This window comes from Liolophura sinensis, chromosome 2 (genome assembly GCF_032854445.1).
Source record: "Liolophura sinensis isolate JHLJ2023 chromosome 2, CUHK_Ljap_v2, whole genome shotgun sequence".
Taxonomy (NCBI): Eukaryota; Metazoa; Mollusca; class Polyplacophora; order Chitonida; family Chitonidae; genus Liolophura; species Liolophura sinensis.
The window spans coordinates 6,725,447-6,739,752 of NC_088296.1; the positions used below are offsets into that span (position 1 = coordinate 6,725,447).

Sequence of the window (14,306 nt, forward strand, 5' to 3'; positions counted from 1 at the left end):
TATTTGAATGCCTTTCAACACTCGTAAGAAATCTAAAAAAATAAATGAAAGCATTTTTACACACAGTTTTCAGTTGTCTGTATGATGAACCTTACTTCATATTTTAGCTTTCTTTTACTTTAAATATGTAAGAATCAAGACTACAGATCAATGGATGGCAATAAAAAAACAATCAAATAAATTAACGAATATCAATGGCAATAAGATGTCTGTGCAATAAGATCTCTGTACAATAATACTTTCACATACATGATAAGGTTGTTGCCTACAGACAATAGCATGTTCACCGATGTTTGTTTAGTTAAATACAGCATTTTACAGGCTGACTTTTTTTTTTTTTTTTTTGCCAAAGATAATATGACTGATTGAGTTGCAGGACTCAAAATTGTTTCTGAAGTTCACGTGAATTTAAAAAAACAAAACAAATATGTACTACATATGCTCTCAGATGAATTTGGCTAAGGACAATATGCGTGCAGACACTGCATAAAAACAGGAAACAGCCATTTTTGATTTGGAAATTAATACATCATCTGTATTGCTGATGTTATACAGGAGATTGCTTTAGTATAGTTTAGGCTTTTCCTGCTTTTTAACAACATTTGTGAAATACCTTATATTTATACACTCATACTGGGCAATATATAATTCAGGCCCTACTTTGATAAAAGTTCATAAATCAATTTTTCATAACTTTTCTGATTAATAACAGGGCCCTATGGGGCTATAACTTAAACAACATTTTACTAGAAAAGCTACGAGAAGTATGACTTATGTACAAAGTTTTGTCAAAGTGGCCCCTGACTTTCACAGAGGGATGAATAACTGATGATGGCTTAACGCCACATTGGCAATGTTACAGCCATGTTGTGGTGACTTTTACACAGGGCAATTTGTGCCCGTAATTCATATGACCCTGTGACAAAATGGAGATATATTTCCATGTGCCAATTATTTTGTCCCACATGATGTTTGTTAATGCTATGTTTTTCTGTGTTGTTTGATATTAGACATGTATTTATTGTCATACAAACAGTTATATACACATTAACTGATTCAACTGAATTGAACTCTTTTGCTTGTCACAAATAAAGGGTTTTTAATGGTGAATTTGTGATGTGAATCCTCTATGCTTATACTTGAATGATGAGAGCATGTAATTTTGTGTGTAACAGAAAGGCACAAAAAAAACACGTGGGAAACATATCTACCTTCACAAAAGCATGAAAATAGACCCAAAGTAAGTTGTAAACCTGTACACATTCATGTAAGCATGAAAACAGGCCCAGAGTAAGTTGTAAACCTGTACACATTCATGTAAGCATGAAAATAGACCAAGAGTAAATTGTAAACCTGTACACATTCATGTAAGCATGAAAACAGGCCCAGAGTAAGTTGTAAACCTGTACACATTCATGTAAGCATGAAAATAGACCCAGAGTAAGTTGTAAACCTGTACACATTCATGTAAGCATGAAAACAGGCCCAGAGTAAGTTGTAAACCTGTACACATTCATGTAAGCATGAAAACAGGCCCAGAGTAAGTTGTACACCTGTACACATTCATGTAAGGATGAAAACAGGCCCAGAGTAAGTTGTAAACCTGTACACATTCATGTAAGCATGAAAACAGGCCCAGAGTAAGTTGGAAACTTCTACACATTCATGTAAGCATGAAAACAGGCCCAAAAGCAAGTCAGGGTAAGCTTAGGGAATATTTCTTGAAAAATATGATCACCATACCTGTGAATAAATAAGTTCATGTTTGAGATACTCGTCAGAACATGCCAACAGCGTGCAGGTGTTTTACATGACACCCACCTGAATCCAAGTGTGTCCTGGTACATGTTTGAGATACTCATCAGAACATGCCAACAGCGTGCAGGTGTTTTACATGACACCCACTTGAATCCGAGTGTGTCCTGGTACATGTTTGAGATACTCATCAGAACATGCCAACAGCATGCAGGTGTTTTACATGACACCCACCTGAATCTGAGTGTGTCCTGGTACATGTTTGAGATACTCATCAGAACATGCCAACAGCATGCAGGTGTTTTACATGACACCCACCTGAATCTGAGAGTGTCCTGGTACATGTTTGACATACTCGTCACAACACGCCAACAGCATGCAGGTGTTTTACATGATACCCACCTGAATCTGGGTGTGTCCTGGTACATGTTTGAGATACTCATCAGAACATGCAAACAGCATGCAGGTGTTTTACATGACACCCACCTGAATCTGAGTGTGTCCTGGTACATGTTTGAGATACTCATCAGAACATGCCAACAGCATGCAGGTGTTTTACATGACACCCACCTGAATCTGAGAGTGTCCTGGTACATGTTTGACATACTCGTCACAACACGCCAACAGCATGCAGGTGTTTTACAAGATACCCACCTGAATCTGGGTGTGTCCTGGTACATGTAGGTTGACCATTTTCTGAACGTCACTAAAGGTACCAGTATGTCAACAAGAGTGAGTTAGTGAATGAGTGCTTGAGGTTTAACTTTGTACTTAACAATTTTTCAGTTACATGACGACAAACTTATCCTCAGAGTGCATGTAATGTGCCTCCTTGTTGCAGGACTGATTTCCACTGCTGTTTTATTTAGTGCTGCTTCATTGAGACAACTTACCAAAGGCAAGTAAGCTGCCCAACCAAGCTGATACGCGTCAACCAGTGGTTGTACTCTTCCCTTCCCGCTGAACTATGTCAACAGAATGATGCGCCTATGTTCAATCTTTCTGTGACGTCCATTCCTTTCGCTGAGAATGAAATGGAAGTGCAAACTTTGCTGAGCAGTTTTCTACATCCATATATACATAGATGTTCATTAACTCTTGTAGATCTGGTCTAAATGGAACAACGAAGAAAACTCATTATTGTGTAAAACAGGAAAATCACGAGATATCGAGGGTGACATTTTCTGAAAGTGTGGAAGTCAGACATCGGTGGAAAAATATGGAACTTTCACTGACTTGCTTCTATCTCCAGTATGGTGTCTGGGGTAGCACTGGGTTACCCGGGGCTGTTTATATGAGACAGACGAACTGTAAGCTTTGTTCATGCCTCAGTGCCGTTGAAAATGCGTTTCCCCCAATTTGCATTAGATTAACACATGGTTGTTTAACTGTGAAGTTGGGAAAATTTGTACAGCTTAAAAATGCGTCAATTATTGATAATTTCAAGAAAACAACGTCAAACTTTCTCAATTATTTATAAATGTTCACCATCAGTGGATACTGAGAATGCCAAAAACAGAAATGTAGCAACTAGGGCTACACCAAGTTCATTAGGAACAATGTTAAAGGACAGGGAATTGTAGCCCTTTCATGATTCACTGTATAAAAATGCATTGTCATAGCTCTACTACAAAGGAACTAATAATTGTTCCGTTCACGACACATCAACGCTGCGTATTATTATTACAAAAAATCAAAAAAAAAGGATGTTTTTACTTAGCCTGGCTATACTACCTGGTATGAACATAAGACATGTCCTCATAGTGGAAAGCCCAGTTGCCATGGCAACAATGAACGCAGAGGAGAAACCACTAATATCCATGCTATTTTGATCTCACTGTCATGCAATGTCAACGTGAAGGCTTTAAGCTGAATGTGTTTGAATGAAGAGGAAGAAGTAGTCTCCCCTTGGAAAATAAAATACATATACAAAACACTGATTCATACTGCTTGTAATGCTGTGACTATATTGGATTAACACTGAAATACATTTACAGTATATGTTTTGTATGAAACTGGATACGAATACATACACCAGTACAAGGTAGTGGTCATGACATATTTTGTGTTCATTTTGTCACATGTGCTACGTCTGTATAAATGCATGTATTTAACACACATTGATATGTATGTATCTGGTCCGTGCTAGCATTAAGACCAGGTATACGGTGCTACGACTATAAATCAGTAATAAACATGCTAGGTTAAAACCATTGTTGTCCGGACTTACTCATTTGTATATGTATGTATCATTGGGGTTCTACTTTGTACTTAACAATTTTTCAGTCATATGACGGCGAGGAATCATCAGGTGTGTACATACGACCAAAGCACTGTCTCCACTTAAGGGAGAGGAAAACTTTAAAAAATGACACTACAGGCTGAAAAGAGCACATTATTTTCTATCTAGATGTGCCTGCCGCGTAATTTTGCGATTTTTCCTCGACATACACGTAAAGCCTGAAAATGGCAAAGCTGGCATAAATTGCTGAATCCATCGTGTCCTCCATCTTTAACACACTGTAAGTTATGCTGGGGGTTTGGTGCCGCTCAGCCAATGAGAGTCGTTAAAACTGCCGGCTTGTTCGTGTAAACTCGGAACCTACGTCCAACATTCCGCTTTCCCAATCGTCAAGCAGAAAACGAACTGTACTGTTCGCTACCTTCAGGGAAGAAGAGTTCTACCGGAAATGTACAAACTGCACTTCGGCGATTTCCGACAGCAATTCTCCTCCTAACATCAGACTTCAGGACTAGTTCTTGGGTAAAATGGAGTCGCCCACAGCAGATGTTGGCGCTGAATTTATTTATAATTTATCACCTTGAGGTACATATTAAAATTTTTTTATGGTATGCACCTGCGGGGAAATGCATACCCTTTTCAATGATATTTGACTGTTATTCAAATTTTCTTCTCCTTTAAGGATCATGACGCAGACACTAGGTACATACCATTCGTAGATTTGGGGTTAATTTAGCAAACAGGTGAATGAAGGCACCTTTCCCACCTAAAGTAAAGTCAGTACATAACAGCTGCCTACATGTAGGCTATGGTTCAATCTTGTCTTAACGAAGACAACGATGGCCAATCCAACCTGGACCTGAGTTGCCATTGCACAGTGATACATCAAAAGATGGCGGAATTCCATAGTAATATTTCCCATGTGATAGAAAGGCTATATTACAAATACATATGTCCTTTTCACAATGGCAGTAGGTAGGTTGGTTTCAATGCAAAAGTGGGTTTGACGAAGTCTAACACTGGCCATGTGGTGAATACAAATCAGAAGCATTCACCTTAATTCACCTGAGCGTTAGCATTTTTCATTTACATATTTTGCTTTATTTTGCTAGATACATCACTTCTAAGTTTTTTTTTGTGAAATCTGATTGTCTTATAAGCAAAACTTTAAGACATACAGAGCCGATTCTGATTGGCTGGTGTAAGAGATAGGCAAGTCCTGGCTGTGCCTTGACTATGCTGAATTTTAGGCACATGTATGGTTCATTCATTCAAGCATGACCAAAGCACCAAGATTTAACCCACGAAATCTTATCTCCAATGTCAGCCAATCAGTGTTGATTCAATATCCCTTCACGTGTCGGCATAAAAAAAGTGTCATTTTAAGACATTTACATGTATGTGCATTTTTACATGCCAAATTCTTGGGTGAAATACAGTAATTCTCACAAGATTAAACAATGCATGTGTGTGCACTAACTAACATATTAAACCAAGGACAGCTGCAATTCAAGATGTCCCCTCATGCAGAAGGGGGCACAGCAAACAAAACACACAAAGCAAAAAGAGGGCAGAAAACAAGGGAGGTAACTCACAGAGTAGGGTCCTGCAGGAGGCTGTCCTGTCCTCTCTCCGTGCAAATAGGGAAGATTAGGGATGGTGTTTGGCTGACGCCGGACTCGCTTCTTCACACGTAGCTCCTGGTAATCCTTACCTGTAAAACACATGTCAACTCTTTCAGCAATGTGACAATCATGTAATCAAAATATGGATGTAAAATTCGTGTACAAGGTAAAATCCAGTTTCAAAACAAGATTTGTATGTTTTGGACAGACTTGTGTCTACATGTCTTATTATTTTGAGAAAAAAATTAAAAAGCAGGATTTTGCATCTAATATATGACCTGCAACCCAGAATATGTTTCTTCTTGAAAATTAAGGAAAGGAATTTCACGTAATGTAAATAGTCAACTTTTTGCAAAGCAATTTATCAGCGAATTTATACACACAAGTATTGTGAAAACTGGTTGAAGAACAAGCACTCTGGAAGTACTGCAAAGCACTACATGAACCCTGCCCATCTGAGCTGTCAGAATAATATCCACTACAAAACAATCAAGCCAGGATTTTAATGAAAATTTACAGAACGGCCCAAAACTCGCACTTGGTCTATAACTTGTTTCTATAAACCCACATACCTAGTTTCAATTCCAAATAACTCACAGGGTAAGAATTAAAAAAGGCTGGATAGACATATCCCTAGTTTCAACACGGAATAACATACAAGGTAAGTCACAAAAAATCTCGACATACCTAGTTTTCAATACTGGATAACTTACAAGGTAAGTCAAAAAAAATCTGGAGATGTACTTAGTTTTCAATATTGGATAACTTACAAGGTAAGTCAAAAAATATCTGGATGTCCCTACTTTTCATTACTGGATAACTTACAAGGTAAGTCAAAAAGAAAGTCTGAAAAACTCTTAATGTCCAAAAACAGGACCTTTAAGCATTAATTTATGCATAGTTATAGTGAAAAAAAAAAAAAAAACAGGTGAAATAAACCGATTGTGTCAGTTAAGATATTGATGGAAGTTTACCGAAACTGGGAAAAGTACCTCTGAACCTCCCATATGTAATTCTCCCAGAACATTTCAAGATATGAACAGCACTGGAGGTTAAAATGGTTCAAGAATTTAGGTAATCTATGATTTGGGACTCACCTAAGAGTGTAGACTCCCAGGTGTTCACTCTGTAGTTGTCAGGGTCATTGATAGCTCTTTCATCAGGTTCCCACCCACTGTCAATCACAGGCTCTAGCACTGCCTCAGGTTCCTCCTCTTTCTCCTCCTACAACACCACATTTGGCAAATAACATTCTGCATAAGAAGTGACTGACAGTTTCATAACCATTTCTTGGTCTTGTTTTGTCATGTTTGACAGCAACAGCAAGTTGTTCCAATGAACATGATCTGGTCTTATATCTGGTCTCAAAAGAAATATCTCTCAATGAACCTTTCATTAGATTTATTTATTTATTTATTTATTTATTTATCTGATTGGTACTTTATGCTGTACTCAAGAATATTTCACTAATACGACGGCAGCAAGTATTTTGGTGGGAGGAAACCAGGCAGAGCCCGGGGGAAACCCACGAACATCCACAGGTTGCTGGCAGACCTTCCCACGTCCGGCCAGAGAGGAAGCCAGCATGAACTGGACTTGAACTCACAGCGACCGCATTGGTGGGAGGCTTCTGGGTCACTACACTGCGCTAGTGCGCTAACCGATACCTTTCATTAGAGAGTTCAGAGCGAAACTGATCTCTTAAGCCAAACCTGAAGTTCACCTGAGTTAGACTCAGACTCGACCCAATCGAACATGCATACCTGTACAATAGGGGAGATTTGAGATTGAACTCTTTTTGCCAACAAAGCTGAAAAAAAAAAAGTCCAGCTGTGTTGCCACAAATGTTAGGTAACTCTTGTTAACATTGATTTACCAACCATTTCTCTTGCTGTGTTTGGAGACGCAAATGTCATTTCTTTCCTTCAGGCATTTGTTAAATTCACAAACACTCAGCTGCTCAATTTTCTCCTTCAATCGTTTCCTCCAAATAACTTTCTGTGACACTTTTTCATACAGCCGGGCTGTACTATATGTAACTAACCATTTTGACAGGTCACGTGGTACATTCAGACCCTTTCTACCTTTAGTGATAAAAAGAGTTCAAAGTCTAAACTCCCCAATTATTGTACTACTGATGGATGCATTCCATGTACTTATCAGGACACCCTGTGCCTGTGTATGTTCATGTGAAATACAGTAAGCGTGAAGCCCCCAAACTCCACACCCTGCTCCTCAGCCACCCGAGTTCTGCGGTGCCTTGTACATTACACCTAATACTGTCGTAACATAAACGTGTCCCAAGGAAAGATGAGAGTCAGCATGATATCATTCACTAAATGATGGTGAAACATGGAATGAAGCAGAGAACCAAAAGTTATAGCGAATTTCAGATAAGGGATCAGAGAAGATGGGTGGGCTATCCGTTTTACCTCCACGACATCGACTTCATCTTCACTGGGGGGAATGTACGGCTCAATCTTCCAATGTTCTTCCTGTGAAATCAGACGTATCAACTTGTCATTAGTCACTGTAGTACATGTAAATACTGCATTTCACGCTTCCACAAAGCAAATAAGCTCATGCTAGTTTCCTCTCCGGCCACACGTGGGAAGGTCTATCAACAACCTGCCGATGGTCGTGGGTTTCCCTCGGGCTCTGCCCGGTTTCCTCCAACTATAATGCTGGCTGCCGTCGTATAAGTGAAATATTCTTGAATATGGCGTAAAACACAAATGAAATCAATAAATAAAATGAACAAAAGCCAAAATGACACTGTTGGTTACAAAATGAAAAGTACTCGGTGCACAAAAACTTGCAATACAACAATCACTGAAACTGGCTGATATTATACATTATCAGACCTCAGAGGAAATTCTAGGCTTCTGATTGGTCAGTTCGCCTTGGATAAGCTACCATATTCGCTCTATGGGCCAGGAATACAACCTCACACAATGGATATCTTTTTCACCATCTCCAGCTGATAGCAACGCTCATCGACAATGTAATGACCTTCATTTTCCAAGATTTCTAATGATTCAACCAGAAACCTGTCGAGTCCTGTTCCTCTCTTCGCACGAGCCGTTATGTTGGCCATGACCGCACAGCGAAAAAGAATGTGTTGTCTGTGGTACCAGTACTGATTCAAAAGTTTTCTGTAATTCTCTTCACTGTGACAACTTAGTCATACCGTTTCCAAGATGAATATATCCATTCATCCTTCGCGTTCGTGAAAATGTTTGACTTTGTGACTAAATATCAGGTGGTATACCTACCCAAAATGATGGTGTAACTCACAGTACATGAGCATATGCATATTTGCCCCTTCATTTAACCATGCATGAGCCTGTACAGTAGGAAACCATCACCTTAAAGCAAGTATGTGACAACTTTCTGACTTACTACCTTTAATGGATTAAAAACAACAGCTCATTGGTTAGGTCATCTGTGATGATTACTTACGTATGAAGATTCACCAGTAAGGGAGCTCTAGCACCTGCTAAGTACACATGGCCAAGTTTGTTTCTTGACTCTTAATATAAGTCTTGCTCTAATACAATACTAACCAGTCTTAATTTATTTATTTATTTACTTGATTGGTGTTTTACGCTGTACTCAAGAATATTTCACTTATACGATGATGGCCAGCATTATGGTGGGAGGAAACCAGGCAGAGCCTGGGGGAAACCCACGACCATCCATGGGTTGCTGGCAAACCTTTCCACGTACGTCCGGAGAGGAAGCCAGCATGAGCTGGACATGAACTCACAGCGAACGCATTGGTGAGAGGCACCCGGGTCATTACGCTGGAGAAGCGTGCTAACCTACTGCGCCAAGGAAGCCCCAACTAGTCATGAGTTCGGACAAAAGCTAATACCAGACTCCAATTCAACATGCACGGATGAGGTTCGATGAGAAAACTTCCACAAACCAAGTTTAACCTTAATACATTTCCAGAATGACAGAAATTCCACAAGACCACACCAGCCCTCACCTGTCCAAACACACCAATCTGGTTCCCATAAACATCCCACAATGCAACACTGCAGTCGGATGAGGCTGACAGGATCACAAGACGTTCATTCCGTTCGCAGATTTCCAGTGTGTTGATCATGTCAATGTGAGGCTGGAACTGGGACTTGAGTGCTGGGGAAAAAAAGGAAAAAGATTAAAAAAGTTGTGATAGAAAATACTTGTAAGAGGCAGCTCAGTTTGCTAACAAATTATAACAGAAATGAAAATATACAAGCAATGTCAAGAGCACAATGCCAAGTTTTAAGTGGATACTGCAGACAAAATACCAGGAAATTCAGGGAAAGTTTATTAATGATGGTAAATGTGTCTATGTATACATACTGTATATTCTCAACCTCTAAAGCACTTTTTACAGTGAAATTTATGCAAATCAATTATAATTAAAATGATGCCAAAAAAAATGATTTAATTGTGTCACTAAAGATGCAAGCTTTATAGAACTGTGCAAATTCTTTCTACATGTTCTCTTCTACAGTTTCCAAATACTGGTCCCAGTGGTGGTTGAAAAGGTTGAAGAATTAGTGTATACATAACGTAAATCTTTCAATATTGATGAAATTTTGTTAAAAAATTCTTGTACACAACATGAAGTGTAAAGAGTAAGACTTAACCCTATCAACACAAATAAAGGGGAAAAAACAGACGGAAAAAAATTGTTGGAAAAATGTCTGCCTACTAGGTTTGAAAACACTATTTATGAACTTAACAGAAGTGGAAACCACTTTATGCAAGTCAAGCTTGAATATTACATCAGTTTTTTATATGTATCTATGGCCTCTACCCAGGAAAGCCTGATTATTATGATCAATGTCCCACAGGGACACACCAGTTTTAATCGTTGATTGGTCTGTCAGCAACCTGCGGATGGTCTTGGGTTTCCCCCAGGACTCTGCCTGGTTACCACCCACCATAACACTGGTCGCCGTCGTATAAGTGAAATATTCTTGAGTACAGCGTAAAACACCAATCAAATAAATAATTGCTGATTATGGCAGAGATTGGACACACCAGTTTTAATTGTTGATTGGTCTGTCAGCAACCTGTGGATGGTCTTGGGTTTCCCCCAGGACTCTGCCTGGTTACCACCCACCATAACACTGGCGGTCATTGTATAAGTGAAATATTCTTGAGTACGGCATAAAACACCCATCAAATAAATAATTGTTGATTATGGCAGAGATTGGACACACCAGTTTTAATTGTTGATTGGTCTGCAGCAACCTGTGGATGGTCTTGGGTTTCCCCCAGGACTCTGCCTGGTTACCACCCACCATAACACTGGCCGCCGTTGTATAAGTGAAATATTCTTGAGTACGGCGTAAAACATTAATCAAATAAATAATTGTTGATTATGGCAGAGAAAAATCTTTCTTCAATGTTGCAGGAGAGTGTAAAAAGTCAAAAAAAAAAAATCCCTTGAAAATCATGATCTAATTTTTGAAAAATGCAGACTATTTTCGCACTGTTCCTGCTGAAGACATATCTACAGGATCAGATAGTCTTGAAAAACAGAAAAATTATTAAAGACTAAAAAACCATGAAGATCAAACAAAATAAAAAGTTGGATTTTCAGTTTTATTTCTATTCCATTTTCGGAATTTCTGGTTTCAGCTTGCCCATACAACACAAAATAAACTTGGTGTTGCCTAAGCAAAAAAAATCTTCAACACAATTAACCACATCAATGAAAATGTATCTTACGTGGCAGAGTGGTGACCAGGTCCTCGTTGTAATGCAGACAGTACTCCGTGATGTCCCACACCTTGATGTTACCGTCTACATCCCCAGTAACCAGGTAATGGTTGTTCTTGTCTGTGGCCATAATGATGCTGCCAGCTAAAAGTCACAACAACAACAACCAACAGCAGCATTTAGACTAGTGGTTTTCCAGTTTTAGCATTATATCACAATGTCCTCAGAATATTTCCTCCAAATCCTTAGTAAGAGCTCATTTAACTCTCCACCAATCATTTACCTGTATATTACTACCTAACTTGCCCATTTTTCCTGATTCTGAAAGTACTATTGATTTTAGAAAGGGGTCCTGAGGTTTGCTTGATAAATGGGGTGATATTCTACTGGAAAATTGTAAATTTCAACACCGAAAATAATATTTTCTGACATTTATTTACCTCTAAAAATTCACTTTTGTGAGCAAAATGTTAGTTCACTTTGAGTATTTTTTGACAGTTGTTTAACTCCATACTGAGGAACTGATGGACACTTACAGTGAAAAACTATCTCACACTCATCATAATTTTAAAACTAAATCTAGAAAGTATTCCCTAAAAAAGTTTTATATTTGGGAAAGATAGAAAATTGTTAAAGAAAAAATTTGCCTCACCGTGTGTATGAGCAACAAACTCAGCCAGCAGTGTGCTGTGTGATGTATTCCAGAATCTCACCCAACCATTCCCTCCACACGACACAAGGTTGGCTCCTCCACTTGCAGAGTTACCTTTCCTTGACTCCAGAAACACAAGCTTGGCCACAGCCCAACCAAACTCATTCTGTGCAAGAAATAGGAATACTGACAATATAGGTATTGTTTTATTTGTTTATTTGATTGGTGTTTTACGTCGTACTCAAGAATATTTCACTCCGGTCCTACGTGAAAAGGTCTTCCACCAACCTGCGGATGGTCGTGGGTTTCCCCCCGGGCTCTGCTAGGTTTTCTTCCACCATAATGCTGGCCACTCTCGTATAAGTGAAATATTCTTGAGTACGACATAAAACACCAATCAAATAACAAGTACAACAATCCAGTTCTCCTTGTTCCTCAACAAATTCCTCCAAAGAAGCGGCAAGTTTTGGCATGTTAGAGTCAGTAAGTGAGTGCTTGGGATTTAACATCATACTTAACAATTTTTGACGTCATACGACGACGAAGGAATCCTTAGAGTGCCTCCTTGTCGCAGAACAGATTTCCACCACTCTTTTATCTGGTGCTGCCTCACTGAGATGCTTTACCGAAGGCAAGTAAGCCGCACCGCCCGACCCATTATACTATACAGGTCAACCAGTCGTTGCACTATCCCCTTCATTCTGAACACCAAGCGAGGAAGTTTCTCTTTTAAAGTTTTAGTTGTGGCTCGATGCAAGAATGACTACCAGTTGTGCTATCGGGGCCAGTCTGGCATGTTAGAGGAGTGCTATCTGATACGCACAGATCACTGTATCACACTACATCCTCGTATCACATTGCTAACACTACATTTTAGTCTTCAAAATCTTATGAGCTGCTTTAAAATTGAATATAAAATGATAATTCACTGGTGAAAGTTGTGAATGATTAAGGGTGTGCAAAATCATTTTAGTAATCAAATCTTCAAAATCTCTATAATTGACATCTATAAATCTATATCAATCCTGTACCGCAAACCACACAACCCTGATGTCTCCCACCCCTACATGTACACCAACACCTGTACCTGTTCATCAGAGCTGCCCTCAGACACACGTGACAAGGCTCGGGACCTGGGGCGGGTATTCCCCTGACTCTGGGGCGGGTGGGCGTGGCTGTCATACCCTCCGTCTGACGTCCCACTGGTCTACAAATGCAAAGCATTTATTCATCTGATTGCTGCTCAAGAATATTTCCACTTAATAGTCTGATACAATGGCAAGTCAGTGTTAGAAACTGTCATCAGTGGAGGAAGATGCGACAACCAGTGTAAACCACAGGCCTTAAACAAGTTGCTTTCAAACTTTCCCCCATGTGACGTACAGATTTTCACACCATATCAATGGAAGACAGTGCAAATGGCTGTATGACGCCGTTAACTGCTTCTTGTCAATTGCATGTAGGCTCTCAAAACAGTAAGAGAATGGAAAAGGATAAGCTGCCAACTCATTCAAAAATCAATGCTGCCTTAGTAAAGCTTCAGCACAAGATTTATTTATTTATTTATTTATTTGATTGGTGTTTTACGCCATACTCAAGAATACTTCATTTATGTGACGACGGCCAGCATTATGGTGGGAGGAAACCGGACACAACCCAGGGAAACCCATGACCATCCACAGGTTGCTGGCAGAACTCCCCATGTACAGCCGGAGAGGAAGCCATTTCAGCACAAGACAATGTATAAACTAGAGGGTGTAATCTTCAATAACGGTATTCAAAACCATTCCGTGTGAAATAAACTCAAAAGTTGCTACCCATGAAAACCGTTGCCTTCTAATGTGATCTTCCACCGTCTAACTGACCTTGAAAGAGCTTGAACACACCATACCTCTTTCGCTGTTAGGAATGTGCGCCCTCTGATCTTCTGTCCGCGTCGTGACCTGTGCGCCATGTGACGTGATGCCTGTTCAGAGTTCATGTTCCACACCACGATTTCCCCATCGTATGATCCAGTGGCTATGAGATTTGGGCCTTGGAAGGATGCGGATAAAATGTCTTCAGCATGCTCCTGGAAAATTCCATCATTATTATTATACCTTATGGGGTAATTCCTGGTATCCATTGGTCGATAGATGGTCACATGATATTCCGCAAAACATGATGTACAACGATCATGCGGGCCAAGAAATGCAACGTTACACTCGTAAAGTAATATCTTACATTCCGGAGGCAATATCCAACGATCTTGTGCTAATACCCACCAATCTCTTGCTAATATCCAAAGATCTTGTGCTAATATCTA

The 14,306-nt window shown here is 39.5% G+C and overlaps 1 protein-coding gene across 5 annotated transcripts in view; it reads right to left on the reverse strand.

Annotated features, from left to right (window-relative positions):
• LOC135462747 (WD repeat-containing protein 49-like) overlaps nt 1-14,306 on the reverse strand; it is a 103,914-nt gene that overhangs the window by 50,282 nt on the left and 39,326 nt on the right. For all 5 annotated transcript variants that reach the window (XR_010443488.1, XM_064739984.1, XM_064739983.1 and 2 more), the window contains 8 exons: nt 13,893-14,072; nt 13,089-13,208; nt 12,002-12,167; nt 11,359-11,493; nt 9,617-9,768; nt 8,055-8,117; nt 6,720-6,846; nt 5,593-5,711 (listed from right to left, as the gene is read on the reverse strand). Coding sequence is in view for 4 of the 5 variants with exons in the window: in XM_064739984.1 (XP_064596054.1) it covers nt 5,593-5,711; nt 6,720-6,846; nt 8,055-8,117; nt 9,617-9,768; nt 11,359-11,493; nt 12,002-12,167; nt 13,089-13,208; nt 13,893-14,072 (1,062 nt within the window). In the remaining variant the exon portion in view is untranslated. The remainder of the gene's footprint in view (nt 1-5,592; nt 5,712-6,719; nt 6,847-8,054; nt 8,118-9,616; nt 9,769-11,358; nt 11,494-12,001; nt 12,168-13,088; nt 13,209-13,892; nt 14,073-14,306) is intronic.